The following is a 20,226-nucleotide window of genomic DNA, read 5'->3' on the forward strand; positions in this document are numbered from 1 at the left end:
ATTTATTCCAAGGAACACACTAGAGTCTATAGAGTTGGAAAGTTTTTCTTATGCTAAGGACTGTATGATGCATGGATGATGCATTGGTCCATTTTACTTTCCGAGTTTCCCATGTATTTTCTTTCTCCTGTGTTAACTGTTATATGCCACAGCCATGGATTTTCACCATCTAAAATAAGAAGGCGTAACTGTGGGATGTTAGCTCATTCTTTCTTCCCCTCTCACACATATACTCTGTGCTCTTACATAGGTACGCAAGGACAATACGCTAAAAGTGCTCATTTGCAGGTGGGTGAGATATCCAAAAGCAGTCGTGCTGGCCTTCCAAATACACAGAAATATTAAAGGCTCATGATAGGCCATCTCAACTATTTTAGGTTTCAAACATTTGTCCACATTCTAATTCACTCAAATATCTTTTGATGCCTCTGTGATGTCATCCCTTGCTAGAATCCCGAGGACCAATAACATGACATGTAGGATTTAATGGATTCAAATTTCTGTTTATTTTGTTATCACACAGTTGAAAACACTCCCGCTGTCTAGACAGTCGAGTTGATTTTAAGTGGCCATTTATATATTTTGCATCACCTCTAATGAGCTTATATATTTGGCTAAAGCTGATTTGACTTTCCAAAGAAAGGCCAGCCTATCTGCAAATGGACACCTTTTTTTCACCCAAACACCAATGTACACTAAAGACAAATATAAGTATCTTTATACTTATATGTACACACAAAATGGATTGGGTGGTCCTTTGGTTTAGACAGGGTTAAATACATACTGCCCATGTGCATAGGTTTCCTTTGACTGACCTGTTCAAAAAGCAAACATGAAAAGTGACATGTCAATTGAGACATTTCCTATGTCTTTCCCCCTATCTGGAAACCACCTATTCTCTCTTCTCCATTTCTTCTAAGCATTTCTTTTTGCATCTTTAGCTCTTTCAACCTTTTGTCTTAACATGTAATCCATCCATTCTTGGAAATCTATAGCTCTAAATCAATGTCTGGAAATGTATCTCTCATGGAGAACAAGGTTGCAAAGAACTTTCCCTCCTTTTATCCCCTCTTCCCCCCACAGGAAGCAGACCCTTGAATGTATCATGAGCAAAGTACTCTTGATCTGACTTGCATTGTTACACCTGGCCAGCCCAAGCAGCTGAGGTCTGAGCTTTCCTTGCCCTGTATCATTGTGCAACACTGGAAAGAAAAAAAAAAAAAGTCTCCACCTTCAAACTGTGGTGACGTGATCAGGGTTCTCTTGAATTTCTATGCATTCAATTTCCTCTCTCTCCTTTCGTTTGGCACGTTTCTTTTTCTTGTGGTGCTTTTTGGAAGGGGGGAAAAAGGTTAGGAACACAGGTAAGATAATAAAACAGTGCAGAAGCGTGCAACCCCCAGCCAGCAGCAAGCATTTGAACAGTGTGAAGGTCAGGTTTGAAGGCACAAAGAGGAGGGGGAGCAACCCAATAAGAAAAGAAGTAATATTTTGCAAAATGGCTGTCCCATGCTCTTGCAGGGAGCGTTTTATACATTGTGTTCTGGTGTGCTCGGTTGCTAGTACAAACGTGTAAAGCAGTGGTGCACAGTGGTCAATGGCAAAATTTAAAGTGTAGATAAGGCACAGGATAGAAATGCAGTTCATGTTGACCTTCCACAAGGTCATTAAGCCCAGAACACCCAGCTCAATTGAGGTGACACTAAGAATGAGCCAGAAGTTTCCCAGAGGGTGGATCACGAGGACGAAAGTCAGGATTAACATCAGGAGAACCCCAAAGCCTGCTATCAGAGCAGGCACGGTGACTGACAAACTGTAATGGTCTGTGAAAACAAAGGAAGGGTTAAACACGATGAACCTGATGCTCTTTGAAAGCGACAAGGGCCTCAGCTTGTCCAGGACTTCTATGACTTCCTTCTGCTTGTCCCCACTAGTCCTGGCCACCAGATACAAGCGAGAAGCAATGATGTTGTTTTCATCTCCTGCCTTCGAGAAAATGATATCATTCCGAAAGTGTTGGAATTCTGGCTTTTTTAAAAATGAGCTTTGTAGGACACTGATGAAGTCAGTCTTGTTATTGGCACTGATGTTGCTGACTTTCAGAAACTGATAGTACTGCTCCACCCAGGAAACTGTGGTGAACCCACTACAGAGCCTCCGCAGGTCATCCTGGACACTGCTGTTCCAGTACTCAAGGGGCTCATAAACATAGAATCCTATGACGGGACTATAGTTGCTGAAGTATTTTTGCTGAACCATGGCATAGGACACACTTGGGGAATCACTGGCTAGTAGGTTGATGATGCTAGCTCCGTCAATGATCTGCAAGCACCCCATAAAGGAGAAGGAGGCATAAATGAGATACAGGATGACCACAAATGGCTTCACGTAGATATTGGTAATCCACTCATTGTAATGTTCTCGGAGGAAGTGCTGAAAGAAATGGTGCTGATAGGGGTTTGTCTCATGATGGGATGTCTGTTGGTGCCCATCACTCATTACTGTCTGGAACCACACAGGTTTGCGTTCCAGGTATTCTGCAGAAGGGATCTTACAGCAAAAGATGCTGTGGTATCGATTTTGCTCTAGTTGCCCAGCAAAGACCAGGCAAGAGCCAAAGAAAGAGAAAATGTAGAAGTAGTTCAATAGAATAGAGACACACATATTCTGACAGAAGATCTTCACTGCCTCTATGTTTGTGAAGGGGCTGGCACCCATACCAAACGTGATGAAGTAGAGGGAGCTGGTCATGGTGTAGGTGACCATCACATCAGAATAGGCATCCGCTACCCTGTCTTTGAAGGGTAAATTCTCTTTGGTTCTCCGCCATCCAGACAGAAGTTCAAATACTCCTTTAGTTCCATGACCTAATGTTAAAAGAAAGAAAAAGAATAGTTGCTTTTATTTTCACTCATGATTCAAGTGGATTTCACATAGATATTGCTACTTAATGTTCAAGCTCTATTCTTCGAAATAGTGGTTTTTTCTTATTAGCAACTCAGAGGAAATACTTCGTCCCTGTTTACACTCAAGCAAAAACTGTGCTTATTCTGGGTGAAATAAAAGATTCATTTTCTGTTCTATTTACCTGAAAAGTTGTAGATACAGTGCTGTATCCACATGATATTTTCTCCCTGTATGCTCAGTCTTCCTTAGTTGTCAAGAGCAGAAGCTGTCACCTGCATCTTTACTATCAATGCACATGCTTGGATAACTCATCCACAGTCCTTTTAAATAGATTCATGTGTTGATTTATAGAATTACAAGATGAGATTAAACACTTAAATGACTACCTTTTAAAATATTGATTATAACATGCTCATCATCAATTCATATAGGTTTTTTTTTTCATTTTTCTCTTTCTTGTGGGTGCATGCAGGTGTGTGTGCATATGTTTGCTGATGCATATGCTTATGTGTCCACTGCATGTGCATATGTGTGCCAGTGCATGTGCATGTGTGTGCCAGAGCATGTGTATATGTATGCCAGTGCATGTGCATATGTATGACGGTGCATGTGCATATGAGTGTGCCAGTGCATGTGTATATGTATGACTGCCAGTGCATGTGCATATGTGTGCCAGTGCATGTGCATATGAGTGTGCCAGTGCATGTGCATATGTATGATAGTGCATGTGCATATGAGTGCCAGTGCATGTGCATATGTATGATAGTGCATGTGCATATGAGTACCAGTGCATGTGTATATGTATGCCGGTGCATGTGCATATGTATGACAGTGCATGTGCATATGAGTGTGCCAGTGCATGTGCATATGTATGAGAGTGCATGTGCATATGAGTGCCAGTGCATGTGCATATGTATGATAGTGCATGTGCATGTGAGTGCCAGTGCATGTGTATATGTATGCCAGTGCACGTGCATATGTATGATAGTGCATGTGCATATGAGTGCCAGTGCATGTGTATATGTGTGCCAGTGCATGTGCATATATATGATGGTGCATGTGCATATGAGTGTGCCAGTGCATGTACATATGTATGATAGTGCATGTGCATATGAGTGCCAGTGCATGTGTATATGTGTGCCAGTGCACGTGCATATGTATGACGGTGCATGTACATATGAGTGTGCCAGTGCATGTGCATATGTATGACAGTGCATGTGTATATGAGTGCCAGTGCATGTATACATGTGTGCCAGTGCATGTGTATATGTGTGCTGGTGCATGTACATATGCATGACAGTGCATGTGTATATGTGTGCCAGTGCATGTGCATATATATGATGGTGCATGTGCATATGAGTGTGCCAGTGCATGAGCATATGTATGACAGTGCATGTGCATATGAGTGTTGGTGCATGAGCATATGTATGACAGTGCATGTGCATATGTGTGCCAGTGCATGTGCATATGTGTGCCAGTGCATGTGCATATGAGTGTTGGTGCATGAGCAGGCTTACGGACAATGTCAGGAATTGTTCTGATAATTCTCCAGCCTTATTAGTTTTAGGCATACTCTATTAATTACTCTATTAATTAAACCCAGAGATCACTAGTGAGGCAGACCTCACTGACCAGCTTGTCCTGGGGATCCTGCTTCCACCTTCCAATGCTAGATCATAAGTGGGTTGCCATGCCAACCTGGCATTTAAGTAGGTGTTGAGGACCTGAGTTGAACTCTGGTTCTCTTGCTTGAGCATCAGGCACTGAGCCATCTTCCCAGACCGCTTTTATGAATTAAAATGTAAAATAAATAAAAATTCATTATGTATGTGCATATATGTTTGTGGTGAACAGAGGCACATTATGCCCTGGAACCAGAGTTAGAGGTGGTTGTGAGCCATGTCATGTGGGTCCTGGGAATCAAACCAGCACCAAGCCAAATCATGAATCAAATCAAATACTCTTCTGCAAGAGTATTATATGCTCTGAACTATCTCTGAGCTACCTCTCCAGCCGCAGGACTTTTATCAATTAACACTGGATGCAACTACAAAACTTCCCTGGTTCACATAAAAGACCCCAGGTCTAGAGATGACTGCAAATCATTCTTCTGAATCTTTTATTTTTATTCAGAAGGTTTTATTTCAATTGTGACTGAACAAACATCTTTTATATCTGTGCATGAAAAAACACTTCTTCCTAACCAATTTCTGGGTACCCTCTGATATATATTGTATAAAAGAGTGTACGGGCAAATGATTTAGTCAACACTTATTACTAGAAAATCTGGTATTTGATATTTGGTCTTGACTATGTCCAGTTACTTTCAAGAAACTGAGAGATTTTAAGAAAGAATTACTTTCTTACTAGCAAAAGAAGAAAGCAGCTGTGAGAGCAAAGATATTAGACTATAATTGTAATTCCCCACTTTTCCACACCACTCCTTTAATCTGACCTGTCAATCATCACCCAGAATATAAGCATTAGTAACTTTCTGTGTAGTTGGTAATCTTCATAGATTATTATTCCTGTTGTAAGCATAACATGAACTATTCCTGTGAACTGTCACAAGCTGTGCTTGGATTGTTCTCCAAGAAATGTGCTAGACATTGATGCCATTGAAGAATGCAGAGTGACCTAGTTCACAAAAATCAGGACAACAAACCTGGTATGTTACCTAGATACTGGAGTTAATTAAGAGTTCCACACACGATTCAGTTAGCAGTGCTTTAGTGAAGACGTTGCAATTGTTATGTCTTAGCACATCTGGGTTTGTATTGGTGGTAGATTTTGTGGCTTGATCCACAAAATTTATTTCCTTCTTTCTTTTTATCTCAGACTTATTTTCAGGGTGGTTTTCAACTATGGTGTCAATACGACACTGTGCTAGACAATTCAGTGTAAGTGGAAATCATCTAAGGAGCCAATTGTAAAACCAAAACATGTTCTATCCTAAAAAGCATCATGGTATCATGTGGTCACCTGGAAGAGCTGTCAGCTTCCCCTTGAGGCCACTTGTGAGTCTGTTAGGTGAATTTGTTGAATCTCTTCCCAGAACAGTGATGTTTTGCTGGAGAGTGAGCATCTATAGCCCTTTTCATAGATAACTAACAAATCATGATCATAAATTCATTTGATGATAATGTGTATAATTTAAGTATATACAAGGCTAATCTTTAATTTTTAAAGCGTACTGACTCTTTGGAGATCTTTTATTAATTTTAATTAATTGGTAACTACTAAAGGGAATTAAACAGTAAAGGTCTTACCTCAAACATAAAGAGTGATTTTTCTGAGTCTCCTGTCAGGAAAGGTGTTATTTTAACATGCAGGAAGGGTTACAAAACTGCAGATTGGTAGAAGGCAGGACTAGTGATATTTTTGGAGGAACTTATCTCTTACTTCTGACATATAATCATAAGCAGAACAATGGGTGTTAGAAAAATATTGATAAAAAACAACTCATTGACCAAAAGGAATTCTTTCTCTCTTACTCTTTTGACAGTGAAATCCATTATGATAACGGTTAGGGTCATTGAAATAAGACTTTAATTATAGCACCTCTCTTTGGAAATGAGGACATTAGTTTTCTTTGTAGTCACTAGGGATGGAAAACCACATGGTGCTGAGTATAAATTTGGCTTGCCTTTGCTAATGGTCATTTTAATGGAGCTTTCAATAGCCTATATAGGGCAGGTTTTGCTTTATGTAGTACAAAGGTCTCTATGTATGGGGCAACCTCTTAGGCTTACATATTCATTGAGAATAAAAATGTGGTCTCTGGGCATGGCATGTTTTACCTTATTTGTAGATATTGTGTAGGTATTTTATAGGGTTTTCCCATGAAATTCTCTCTTCTGATTCTCCCATAATTTGGTCACTTCTTAGCAGCCCAAACTCATCGACTGCCCCAGCAATGGCTTCATGATTATGGCTGTGACCAGTCTCACCTTCTCAGTTTTGTTCATCCTCTTTTCTGTGTCTCTCTTTGCTTCTTGTTCTTATCAGTCTGTTCAAGGTCAGCTCAGTCCTCTTTGTCACAGAACCGTCTTGGATGGTCCCAGGTATACAGACAGTTTTAGGTTTTCTAAAATGTTATCTGACTAATTATCCATTCATTTAAGATCTCAGCCACAAGCTCATTTGTGATGGAACAAAATTTCTCAGGATAAATTCTATTCTGGTTAGGCTGCATATTCAAAGTTGGGAAACAAATTGCATGTCACTTTGTTCTGGAAAATATTATTTTTATGTGGAATATATTAGACATTGGAAACATCTAGAATACCAATTAGCATCTTTTATTTTTGAGACAGGGTCTCATGCAACAAAGCCTGGCTGGAATTATCTATAAAGCCAAGGATTACTGTGAATTCCAAGCCTGTTTTTTCTCACCTCTTTAGTACTGTTACTCACTCTGTAAACCATTAAGTAGGGCCAAAGATCAAACCCAGTTCTTTGTGCATGTTCTACTGACCGGCTTACACTCCAGCCCATTTACCTCTGAATTCTTGACTATAAGCAAGCCATCAAACATATTTTTTATCATAAATTAATTATCATAAATTCTACAAGTTAATATAAATATCATTACACCAGTATCAGTTCTATCCAGAAGAGCTGCATATTGTTTAATACTATATAAACCAATATATACCTACATAGGGCTTTTAAATAGCCAACACACAAGATGTAATGGCAAACAAGAAAATCTTTCTCTACTTGTCAGTCAATTCAGTCCATTTTGACTTGCATGATCCTGAGAGAAAGAGATATCACATATTCTAAAATACCTGTTTTAAAAGTAGGAATATATACATGCAAAAAATAGTGGCACTATGATGAAACCATTAATGTTTCTGTAAAAGATAGAGATGCAGAAACATAATCAAGATAAGAAAAGGTCAAAGGTCAAATTGATTTGTGGTCAAAGGTCAAATACCATAAATTTTTTTTTCTTTAGGATTTTCGAGACAGGGTTTCTCTGTAGCTTTTTGGTTCCTGTCCTGGAACTAGCTCTTGTAGACCAGGCTGGCCTCGAACTCACAGAGATCTGCCTGCCTCTGCCTCCCGAGTGCTGGGATTAAAGGCGTGCGCCACCACTGCCCGGCACCATAAATTCTTGAGGAAATATAAGTGGAAACAGCCTGAATATATTGAGCCCTTGGATATATATCTTAAACACAAACAGTATATATTATTATAAAGACATCTATATATGTTTATGTGTGAACTACCTTTATGATAGCTCAAGAGCTTATTCAATTTTTGTGTTTAAAAATAAACTGTTTAAACCAATAGGCAGATATGAACTGTGCATATGAACTCACAGCAGATGTGAGAGCATGCACAAGAACTGTGCAAGCCCAAGCCACTCCAAATTTTTGCCCTAGCTGAGGCGTTATTGGCAATTGTTGGTGGCTAGGAGAGGAAGGGTCAGTTTTCCCTAAGAGTATAGCCCTTGGTGGGTTGACTATGCTCCAGGGGAGGACCACACGGTAACACACATTGGCCATGATGAGGGAAAAAGGGACACAACGTTGGGTGATAAGAAAAGGAGGGATGTGAGCATGGAAAGAGCTGGGGGAGTGGTCAAATGATCAAAACACATTTTATCAAATTCTAAAACAAATATTAAGTAATGTAAATAGAACTTATTACATGGAGGAATGAGCACTTGGTAAATCTTTTGTTTGTTTAATGTCAGGATTTACCAGTCTTAAAACTATTAGCACCTTTGTCTGTGTAAATCTTTACTTTTGAGAAGGTCACCTACACTGTAGGAAGTCTAGCTTTGTCCCTTTCTTCTACCCAGTCTACAGTATGCCCACAGTCATAGTAATAAAATATTTCTCCATACATGGAGACATACTCTCTACGAACAAAACTGCCCTTAATTGAGAATTACTGGTTTAACATAAAGAAAAGCAAATTATTTATACACATACCTGCTTAACCACCCATTCCAGTTCACAAAATAACATACATTTCCAGTGAAAAATTATAAAAGAAACAATAATTGTTTATAATTTTTTATATCCTGTAACACAGAAAACTACTCTTAACAGTTTTGAGCATTTATCTTAGTCTCATAATTATTTATTTTAACAAATTTTCCATCAGTATATCTCTAACCTATCCATTTATCCACATAAAACTGGGGTTTTGAAAAAGTGAAATGAGGACTTGAGATTATTTCTTCTTGTTGACCTGATGATCTGTCTAGCACCTTTGTTAACAATGAATAGCCCATTCTTTTCTGTTATTTGTCTGTTTGCCTTATTTTCCTTTTGTAAAAAAAACCCTGGTAAATTTTGTTTATTTGGTTTCAGTTAGTCCCTACTCTTGTGCTACATATCTTAAAAGAAGTTGCAACCCTCTCTTTGTTTATATGACCATGCCTTACTTCTTAATGTTCTCCCCTTACTCTGAATGTCTTTAAATTTTAAATGTTACCTAAGACCAAGACACTATTATCTCAGATGAAAATATATGAATAAAATATATGACTTGCCTTGTTACATGATGACCTGAACTTTGAATATTTCTTTCTGCTACTCCAGTCCTGAGTAGTAGTAGGTCTGTCTTACTTTCCTATTAAAATCAGCATCCTTATCTAAGGCTATAGTTAATTAGGAGCAACTTTGATGAAGGTTCTGACTACTTAAAAAAACATAGGTAGTGCAGTTTTAGTGTGTGTGTGTGTGTGTGAGAGAGAGAGAGAGAGAGAGGGAGAGAGAGAGAGAGAGAGAGAGAGAGAGAGAGAGAGAGAGAGAGAGTTGTTGACTTTATATGATCTTTACCTGGTAAGAAAGCTGCAAGGAGAAATTGTCTAAGTCAAGTTGGCTTGTGAGGGATTGTCTTCATTATGATAATTGATGTAGGAGGACCTGCCCACTGTGGGTGGCAGCATTGCCTAGGCTTGGGATCCTGTACTTTATGAGTGGAGAAATTGAGGTAAGCACAAGCAAGTTTTCATTTGTTCTCTCTGCACTCTTAACTGTGGCTGTAATATGATCGTCATCCTCAAGCTCCTGGCTTGACTTCCCCACAACAATGGACCATGACTTGGAACTGTAGACCAATTACCTTTCTTCTTCTTAAAGTTCCTTGTGTCAGGGTGTTTAGCATAGCAACGGGAAACAAAACTAAGACAATATGTGTGCATGTGTACATAAAATTATGATTACTTTCTTCTCATCAGAGATCAGTTTGTTCATATAGCAAATTATTAATAAACAGAGGTAAAAAATCTAATACTGGCAAACTTTGATCATGATTTTCTTGAATTATGTTAGTACATATTTGAAAAGCATGTTGGGATACTTTAAGAAGTAACACACTTGGGTCATTGTTGAATGGCTGACATTTCCTTTAACAACATTTTATGGAAGAAGAGCCAGAGCACTCTTAGAGTTGAGTGGGAGAGAAATAGGAGAATAATTTGAGGAGGGAGATGAATGAAAACAGCAGATTTGTGTTTACATACATATGTATTGAATGTCCTGAAAGTCTTAGGAATATTGTTGTGGACACTTCTTTCTAAGTGAAGACAAATAGAAGTAACACACAATAATAAAACTTATTTTTCTGTTAGTACAAATAACTGACAACAATTTAACAAATTCTCCTATTTGCAATAGAACATATGAAAAATTGAGAACTTGGATCTTATTTTTGGCTATATTAGTGAAAGAGTACTAAAGCAAATATTTCAATATTATTTATTATTTTAAAATTTAGATACTAGCCCCAGCTCTCCTTTCCTTCTCTTGCTCCCCATAACTTTCTCTATCCCATCCTCCCATCTACTCCTCAGGGGGGTAAAGCCTCCCTTGGGGAGCCAACAAAGTTTGGCTTACCAAGTTCAGGCAGAAACAAGTTCCTCCCTCTTAAAAACTATTCACTGATGCTGTGTGGTGGTGCATGCCTTTAATCCCATCACTCTGGAGGCAGAGGCAGAGGCAGAGGCAGGTGGATCTCTGTGAGTTTGAGGCCAGCCTAGTTTGCAAGAGCTAGTTCCAGGACAGGCATCAAAGCTCCACAGAGAAACCCTGTCTCAAAAAACAAAACCAACCAACCAACCAACCAACCAACTACAAATCAACATATGGATAAAAGGACCTCTTAAACCATTCAGCAGGGTATGAAAACTTTTTACACCTACATCAGAGATGCAGAAACAGAGGTTGAAAACAATGCAATTTGCTATAGCATGCTTTAGGAAGACCTTAGTGGTTATTTCTGTGTTGGTAGCTACTGGACTTGTTTTTCTCAACTTGACACAAACCAATACCTAACTGGGATGAGGGAAACTTAATTGAGAAAATTCCTCCATAGATTAACCTGTAATCAAGTACTGTCTTGATGAATAATGCTTGATTGTGGTGGGTGCAGTTCACAAGGGAGAGGTACCACTCTTGGGCCCATGGTCCTGGCTAGTAAAAGAAAGCAGGCAAAGTAAGTCATGGGTAGCTAGTTGGTAAGCTGGGTTCCTTCATGGTCTCTGCTTCAGCTCCTGCCTCTGGGTTCCTGCCTTGAGTTCCACGCTGACTTCCCTCAGTCATGGAGTATGACCTGAAAGTTGCAAGATGTAATAAACTCTTTCCTGTACGCTTGCTTTGGCCAAAATATTTTACCAGAGCAATAGAAAACCTAACTATGGCAGCTACTCTTTCATTAATTAAGTTTGCAGAAAATCACCTCTAAACATACATAGGAAATGGTATTTTATTTTATGTTGAGGTTGGTATTGCAACATCCTGACTTCAAATAAATCAGTGAATGATGAACAAAAGGATAACATCCCAATTAAAATAGCTAAGCAGCTGAGAAAATTTAGATAATTCATTAGCATGTTGAATTACGTTTCATTTGCTAGGTAATACATGTGGCCATGTTTACTCTTCCTTTTTTTTTTTTAGTTGGTGATTTCATTTATTTGTTTGTTCATTTATTTATTAGAGACAGAGCCTCTGGGTATAGCCTGGCTGGCCTGGAACTATCTCTCTAGATCAGGATGGCCTCAAGCTCACAGAGGTGCCTCTACCTTTATCTCCCATGTACAGTTCTTCATGTGGGCTTCAGCAGAACCTTAACAGCTAAGTCAGGGGTCTACTTTCTAGCTTACATCACTGCACTTGGGCAGCTACAAGTCTGTCCTGTGTTATCAAGTATCATAGGCTTTCCATTCCACTCAGCTGGAAGAGCTCAATGATGATTAGTCTCATGATCTTGGGCAAGCACTTACCCTTTATATTGTTATACTAAACTATTTAGAATATAGTAAGCATTCACAAAATGTCTGTGAAACTGAACTGACCAGGATTGACATCTTTTTTTAACATATCTCCATCGAAAAAATTGTGTTATTATAAATTAATATAAATTAAAAATTATTTCAATTAATATAAACTGGTTTAGTTATGTTTTGTTTACATAATTATTTATATATTTTATGAATTTTTGAACTATAGAGTTATTAATACTATATATAATTACTTTAATAATAAGCAGTGTTTATTATTGATTATTAACTAACAGCCCTATATTCAGTGCAGGATTACGTAGAAATGATTTGCCTGAATTTACTAAACTGGACACTTGTTGACTTTTGCCTAATGATTTGTGGTAGAGCTGGAGATAGATGCCAGTGAGTCCCAATTGGAAAATTAGCATATAATACGTTAATCTTGCTGACTTGTTACTATGACCGGAAATAGGATCTGAAATGAAGAAACGTCTTTGTTGCTTTTTGTTTAGTTATAAATACAATTGGAAAGCCCAGGGCACTGTGTGTCACACTAACATTTCTGACATTTCCGAGACTGAGGCAGAAGGATCACTATGAGTTTGGCACCATCCTGGGCTCTACAGTGAGTTCTTGGGCTACAGAATGTGACCGTATCTCCAAAAACCAAACCATTGCAGACCAAACTAGACCCAAGGGAAATGGACTGTACACCACTTCGATATAAGTGGTGGCATTTTAGGTGTTCTGTCACCTAAAATGTGGTATCTCACCTCACGATGATAATCAATATATATTTTTCTATTTTTCATTAACTGTCATCTAGAGTAAGTAAGTTATCATCAGTTCTCACGAGGTTCCTCAGCTCACAAAAGATGTACAGGGCTTTAAAGCTCTTGGTGCTTCTATAAACTCAGAAGACATAAGGTAGAAAGCAATTTGGCAGGCATTCTTCAAGCTGCCATGGTCAGGGACATGTGCTGGTTTTACCTGGAGACTTTTGAGTGACGGTCTCTTTTGACATTGTCTTTAAGTAGTAGAAGTACATTTCTCTTGGAATGTCATTGTCCTAGCATGAATGATACACGGTGAGATTGTCATGACAGCGCAGAGGGCAGAGGAAATCAGCGCAAATCTGAACAATACTCATTCTAGCCATGTAAAGGGAGGTTACTGGATTTTGTTAGCTCCTTAATAATACAAAGAAGGAACTTAACAGTCCTGTGTAGTTTTCAAAATTGTTGTGTGTTTTCTATATATCTAATTTTTATATGTATTAATATATAAGAGAAAAACAGTCTCATTCTACAGTTCACATTTCATCATTTTGGACTACTTATATTTGTATAAACATTGCTAAGATACAGTGTGTACATATGTGTTTTTCATATACATACACTGCATTTATGTATGTATTATTAATAGCTAAAGGTACTTTCATACTTAAACTGGTAAAATTTAAATTATTAGACTGGTAATATTATATAATGTAGTAATTAGTTGCATAGTGTCCACAGTGGACTAACGACTGTGTCCCAGATCTCCCACTTCTTACATTTATGACCTTGCTATTCTTTTTTTCTCTTCTTGTTGCAGTTCCTCATCTGTAAAATGGGAAGCAATGCAGCTTTCCTTGAAGGGCCTATGTGTACATTGTTCGGATCCTGTTAAACACTGTGCTTAAAGGAAAACCATTTTGCTGGTCCTGACACTGGTGCTTGCCATCAGAAATGTTCCAAACCCTTGGAGCTAGGATACCATGTTGGTTTATTCATGTGTTGGTTATGGGTAACTCTATGGTCACAGCTGAGCTGGGTGGGAGCCTGGTACTCTCATGTCAGCTTTCTTCCCAAAAAAACAGCACCCATGAAAACTCTGTTCTACCTGCTAAAGAAGCATGTCATGGAACCTTTCTTTCTTCCCAGTACCTCTATACCTTCCAAGTTGTACAAAACAAACTTACAGTGTTTTATGAGTGCAAAACAGAAGGCCTGGCAGCTGGGTACTCCGTTCTGCCATGAGCTGGCCTGGTGCTCACAGCTGGGTTTAGTGTTGTTCTGTTGATGATAACCTCAGAAAACAGCACCAAGCATGGCTGCTCTGTGACTTGATAGATTGAGGCCAAATAAATCCCTTCTACAGTCACAAATAAATACAAACAAGACAGTACTTCCAAAGTAGGAAATGGTCCAAACGTCCCCTAGGAAGAGGGATGAGAGTGGGGGCTGATTCTTTACCAACCATAGTTTAGCTCCGCTCTGCTGTTCTCAATTCCTAGGCACAAGCATAAGAACTATGAAGATAACTGAGCAGAGACTTCCCCTTCTCAACAGTAACAAACTATACTCCTTAGAGCACTCGTTCAAATCCTGTAATACTTGCAAAAATAATGAATTGAGTCCATTCAAACACCTTCCTTCTCAAATGCCTCTATGCCGCAGTGAGGCCGGTTTTCCTCAGTACCATCTTCCGAAGATTTAAACTTGTAAAATTATCCTGGTATATTTGGTGGTCTTTGGCTTGAGTGCATTGATACTTTGTGATGAATCTTATTTTGAGGAAATGAAATATATTAAAATTTATTATTGTTTTATAAGCTGATTTCTTTGAGTATAGGAGTTATGACCAGGAACATTCGGTGAGAGGCAAGCCCAGGGTTATTGACCTATCTAAAGCGTACCAAAAGGAAGAGGCAGGGCTGACCAGAGAAGAAATGTTGCAGTTTGTTCTCACTGAAAAAAAGAATGCAATCTGGGCCTATGAAAAAAGGGAAGATCGGAGAAGAACCTGGCAATCACATGGACGTTATTATGGGAGGATACTGGGAGTCAACTGGAACCAAAGACTCAATGCTTTAGGAAAAAAGGTGGATGGAGAAATTTAAGGTGAGGCAGACAACTCAAAAACATACAGTGTTTAAGAGGGACAGATTGGAGGTTTTCAAGCTAAACAAAGACATGCATTTTAGAAAGCCAAGACCCAGAGCTAAGGATCATTTTCCATAGGAAATAAGAAAGAACTTAGATGAATGAAAAATTAAAGTTGTGCTAGCGTTTATTGAGCTAATGACATTTAAAGTACAGAAATTGATTAGAAAATTTAAGTTATTCATTTGAAGGTTATTTCCTGAGTGCCTCCCACTAAGAATGCACAGAAAATGCCATCACTCTGAAGTTTAATAACTGCTATTTGCTCCATTTAAAAATCATAGCACATCCATATGTCTGAATTTAACAGTTCATTAATTGCCGGCTATGGGGATTTTTTTTTTTTATTCTCTAAAGAGTAAAACGGGTGATGACTTAGGATTTCTGTAAAACCAAAAGCTACAGAGTGCTTAAAAGTGTCTGATCTAATCATTAGAAAATGCATTTGAAATGAAAGAAATATTACTTGGCAAATTTAAATTAGGCACCATCTCAGTTTCTATTATATATTACTCAAGAGAGAAAATATTCAGAGTTGCCCATGCATGTTTGCGAAAAGCATCGTGCTTCCGAGGACAAGCATGTTGGGGTAATTCCAGAGTGGTTTTTTTTTTTTTTTTCGGTTTAGTTTTGTTTCATGACATTTCTTCTTCACGAAGAAAGAGTATATCGTGGTAATCACCTTTGAACAGTATGGCCTGTTGCCCATGAAAACTCATTTAACCAGGAAGCTCATGCCTGACGTACCTCAAGTCATCTGAGTGGTCGTTAAACTAGTGAACTGGAACTTCCTTTAGGTTTTCCTTTCATGCATGAATTAACTTTATTGGAGAAGATCTTTCTAAAGTACAGTAGACCCATGTCCTCTCCTTTCGTATCCATCTCTAGGAAAAGGAAAGCAATCCACAGAGGAGTCGCCACTTTTCCGTGCACCAACAATCAGGAGGTAACAGAATTTGGGGGTTTACCACAGGGCTTTGTCCATTTAAGTTCCCTCACTGTGATCACTCAAATGTGCAGCCTTGGGCAAGCAGGCTATTTTGTGGTTCTCTTTGCTAAGCTGTAAAGACAGAGAAGAGCAGTGACCTTTGAAAGGTTGGTGCGTTAGGAGGAGTGTTACCCAAGACTCGGATAGTACAAATTTACCTGGCACATAGTGTTCTTCAGAATGTTAGCTGTTACTGATAAAGGTGTGACCTGTGGGAGTCGCTGGGTGCATCTCAGCCAAGGGCAAGCTTCCCTTTCACCAGCAAGGCTCTCATTCTGCCGGCTTCTTGAGGTCTGTCCTCAAGCCGACTTCTTAGCCACACTTACTGCAAAGGGAGTTTATTAATAGATGTGTCAGAAAATACTTGGTTCTGGGGGTGGGTGGATAGGGAGAGCACTGAAGGAGATTGCTGGAAGGAGGCATGCTTTTGGGGGTCAGGTAGGAACCCTATGCAAGGGAAACGCCTATGAATCTATAAGAATAACCCCAGCTAAGGCTCCTATCAATAGAGGATATATAACCTGTGATCAGACTGGTGACTTCCCCAATTGCCATCAGAGAGCCTTAATCCAGCAACTGATTGAAACAAATGCAGAGACCCACAGTCAAACATTACGCTGAGCAGGGGGAATTCTGCTGGAGCAAGGAAGGAAGGATTGTAGGAACCAGAAGGGTCAGGGGCATCACAAGAAAACCCACAGAAACAACTAACCTGGGCTCATCAGAACTCAAAGAGTCTGAACCAACAACCCGGGAGCCTGCATGGGATCAACCTAGGCCCTCTACAGATATGGGACAGTTGTATAGCTTGGTCTTTTTGTGGGACTTGTCTAACAATGGAAGCAGGGGCTATCCCTAATGCTTTGACTGGCTCTTGGGACCCTGTTCCCGATACCTGGTTGCCTTACCCAGCCTAAACACAAGGTGAGGCGTCTAATCTTACTACGCCTTAACATACCATGTTTTATTGATTGTTATGGGAGACCTGTCCCTTTCTGAACTGAAATGGAGGAGAAAAGGGTTGGAGGGCAGGAGACGAGGTGAGAGGAGGGAGTGGGAGGAAAAGAGGGAGGGGAAATGTCAATCAGGATGGAGAATAAATACAAAAATTAAAGAAAAAAAAAAAAAAAACAAAAATGCTTGGTGCTGATTTCCAAAGGCAGAATGTTGTATTTGAACCAGGCCTAGAGGAGGTTTACATGTTTTTCTGTTTAGATTATTTTTGTCTTTAGAAGTTAGTTGTGGGGGGAAATAATGATAAACAATGGGTTTTAGTTGGCTGAATTCAACTATTTAGGTATTTCCACGTGTACGACTATGCAGAAAAAGTGCAAAGAACTACTCTCTGGCAGGAGGCAAGCCTAAAGGGAACTTTTCGGATTTTGAGCTTTTTTTTTTTTTTTTTTTTTTCTCCCAGAGCAAACCAGCCTTACTCCTAGAATACAGCCTGTGGGTTCAGCAGGTCCTTTAAAATGGTGGAGTATTGACATCTGGTGTGCCTCTGACAAGTGCAGGTTTCTTTGTCCGTTGAAAGAAGGCCCTTTCTCAGCACAGTTTTCTGAAGTCTGCCGCCATGGTCTGCAGCTAAGTCCACTGATTACCCTGGCCTTGTTGCAATGGGAGTTTGGAGGCAGAGGATGTGTGAGAAAGTATTCCATGCTAATTGCCAAAGGTAGAGGATGGAAATAAGAGGTGGGGGCAGAGAGCAGTGTGGAAAGGGGCATCAAGTTCAAATCGGAGTGTTTAAACCCGGATTCCAGCCCCAGCTGTATTTACTCCTCACTTGATAGCCTTCCACAAGAAGCTACCATATGTTTAGTTTTTTTCATGTTCAGAAACAGATTCAAGCTTCTGTCTTGCGGTACTGATGAGAATAATTGATAGGAGTCACATAATACCTTTGTTACTGCCCTTTGTACATTGTAATCAACTGCTCAGTTCATGCTAGCCAGCATTTTTATTGACGGGTCAGTATTCATTTGGGAGGTGTTAGCTGTATGTTCCCAGGGCACTAATGTATACTTTTGACATCAGGTCTTGAACATATCCACAGACATGATAGTTAATTATATTAATACATAAAAATAATTATCAAGCTCTCAGAGTGAACATTTTTAAAAACACATAATATTTTTATTTATTTTTAAAGAATTGCAGGCACACGTACGATGTATTTTGAGAATAGCCACCCCACTACAACTCCACCTAGATTTTCCTGTGGTAAATATTATTTATTCTTTCTGTTTTGATAATCCTCACAGACTCTGTCCTATTCATTCATATTAGGGAGAGATTCATTCAAAACAGTATAATAAAGAGTCAGAAGGAAACCATGCCAGGGTTGCCATCCCATCCTATAAGACAGCAAACTGGACCTCGGGGAAGGATGACCTTAACCACATGACCACAAGATAGTTTGGGAAAGGGATCAAAGATTGCTACAAACATGTGTGAACTCCAGGGCTTTCAGCAGTTAAAGGATAGACTAAACCCAGTCCACATTTTCACCTATAATTGATTGAAAACAATACACGGAACCTAGAAAACAGCAGAGTGCTTCTGAGTGCTATCAACTGTACAACAGCAGTTTATCACATTTATTTCTCTTTGAGCCTTTCTGAGATTCCTTCTGCATGCTGCCATGAGAGTCTCCAATAAAACAGATCACCTCTCAAAGCAACCAGCCAATGAACGGACAAGTAACAACTAAGAACTTGCCATATAAAATCATGGCACAATCTGAGAATACTTTCAGTCTTCCCTCATGTATATGTATGTATTTTATATCCTCCCAAATGGTATGTCATGACCCAGTACTATCTGAAGTTTGGAATATTCTTCCATATTTAGAATAGAAATCAATCACCTTAAAGTTGCCAATATTTGTTTGCAACTGAATGCTTGTGTGCTAACTTTTCTGCCACATCCCATATTTTAGGCGTTGGAGCTTAGTGCCTTATTCAGGTCCACCAGGTTCTGGCTTCACTGTAACCCAGATGACACCCACATAATATTCTATTTGTTGTCATCTGAGACTGTCCTGATTTGTTTTCCCACTAGAACCCAGGAGTGTTGTTGGTGAAGTATTCATGGAGTCTCGAGCTGATAGAATAGTTTATGGGTAAATTGTCAAGCACAAAAAGCCAATTTGAGTTCATTTCCCACTGTTGACCCTGAATTATTTGTCTTTTTATTATTATGTTGTAATTTTTTAATAGCCTAGATAGTCTGTTTGTGGTCTGTCATCTGTTTTCTAGAGATTAAGCTAAGGGTCTTGCATACACTAAGTAGACACTCTACCATTGAACTATAAAACCGCTCCAGGTTAAACCATAGCCTAGCATCTGCGAATATGTTCTCACATTAATATCTGAGTATATATATGATCTGCAACTATGTTCTCTAATTTTGGTGGCTCGTAACTTTTGAAATGTAAAATTTTTGACTTTGATAAATACAATTTGCTCATTTTTTCTTTCTTTGTAGGATTCTAAGAATACTTGGCACAGCTAATGTCATTATGAGTTGTTCTTTTTCTGCTCCACTGGTTTTATGGTATTAGCTCTTACATGTTGGTCAATACCAGGATTTTGGGTTTTGAGACAAGGTCTTGCTATGGAGTCCTGGATAGTCTGGAACTCGCTATATAGATTAGGCTGCCCTTGATCTTGCAGCAATCCTCCTGCCTTTACTTCCCAATGGTTGGGATTACAGGTGTGCATCATCATGTTCAATATTTCAGTTTATTTTAATGCTTTATTTTTGAGTTTGAACAAGAGGGCCAATTTAGTTTTTCTTTTTAATGTGGTTATCCAGTTGTTTCAGCAATGTTGGTTGGTTGAAAGGACTACTTTTCCAAATTGGATTGTTTATGTTTAATTTTTAAATTTTTTTCTATTTATTTATTTATTAAAGATTTCTGCCTCCTCCCTGCCACTGCCTCCCACTTCCCTCCCCCTCCCCCGATCAAGTCCTCCTCCCTGGTCAGCCCTAAGAGCAATCAGGGTTCCCTGCCCTGTGGGAAGTCCAAGGACCACCCACCTCCATCCAGGTCTAGTAAGGTGAGCATCCAAACTGCCTAGGCTCCCACAAAGCCAGTATGTGCAGTAGGATCAAAAACCCATCATAGCAGCACTGTTTGTAATAGGCAGAAC

General features: G+C 39.2%; 1 protein-coding gene across 2 annotated transcripts in view; it reads right to left on the reverse strand.

Annotated features, from left to right (window-relative positions):
- Nucleotides 1–1,233: 1,233 nt before the first annotated feature.
- Nucleotides 1,234–20,226, reverse strand: part of Ptchd4 (patched domain containing 4) — a 183,931-nt gene continuing 164,938 nt past the window's right edge. For both annotated transcript variants that reach the window (XM_057751829.1, XM_057751828.1), the window contains exon 3: nucleotides 1,234–2,867. In XM_057751829.1, the coding sequence (XP_057607812.1) occupies nucleotides 1,234–2,867 (1,634 nt within the window). The remainder of the gene's footprint in view (nucleotides 2,868–20,226) is intronic.

This window comes from Chionomys nivalis, chromosome 19 (genome assembly GCF_950005125.1).
Source record: "Chionomys nivalis chromosome 19, mChiNiv1.1, whole genome shotgun sequence".
NCBI classification, from domain to species: Eukaryota; Metazoa; Chordata; class Mammalia; order Rodentia; family Cricetidae; genus Chionomys; species Chionomys nivalis.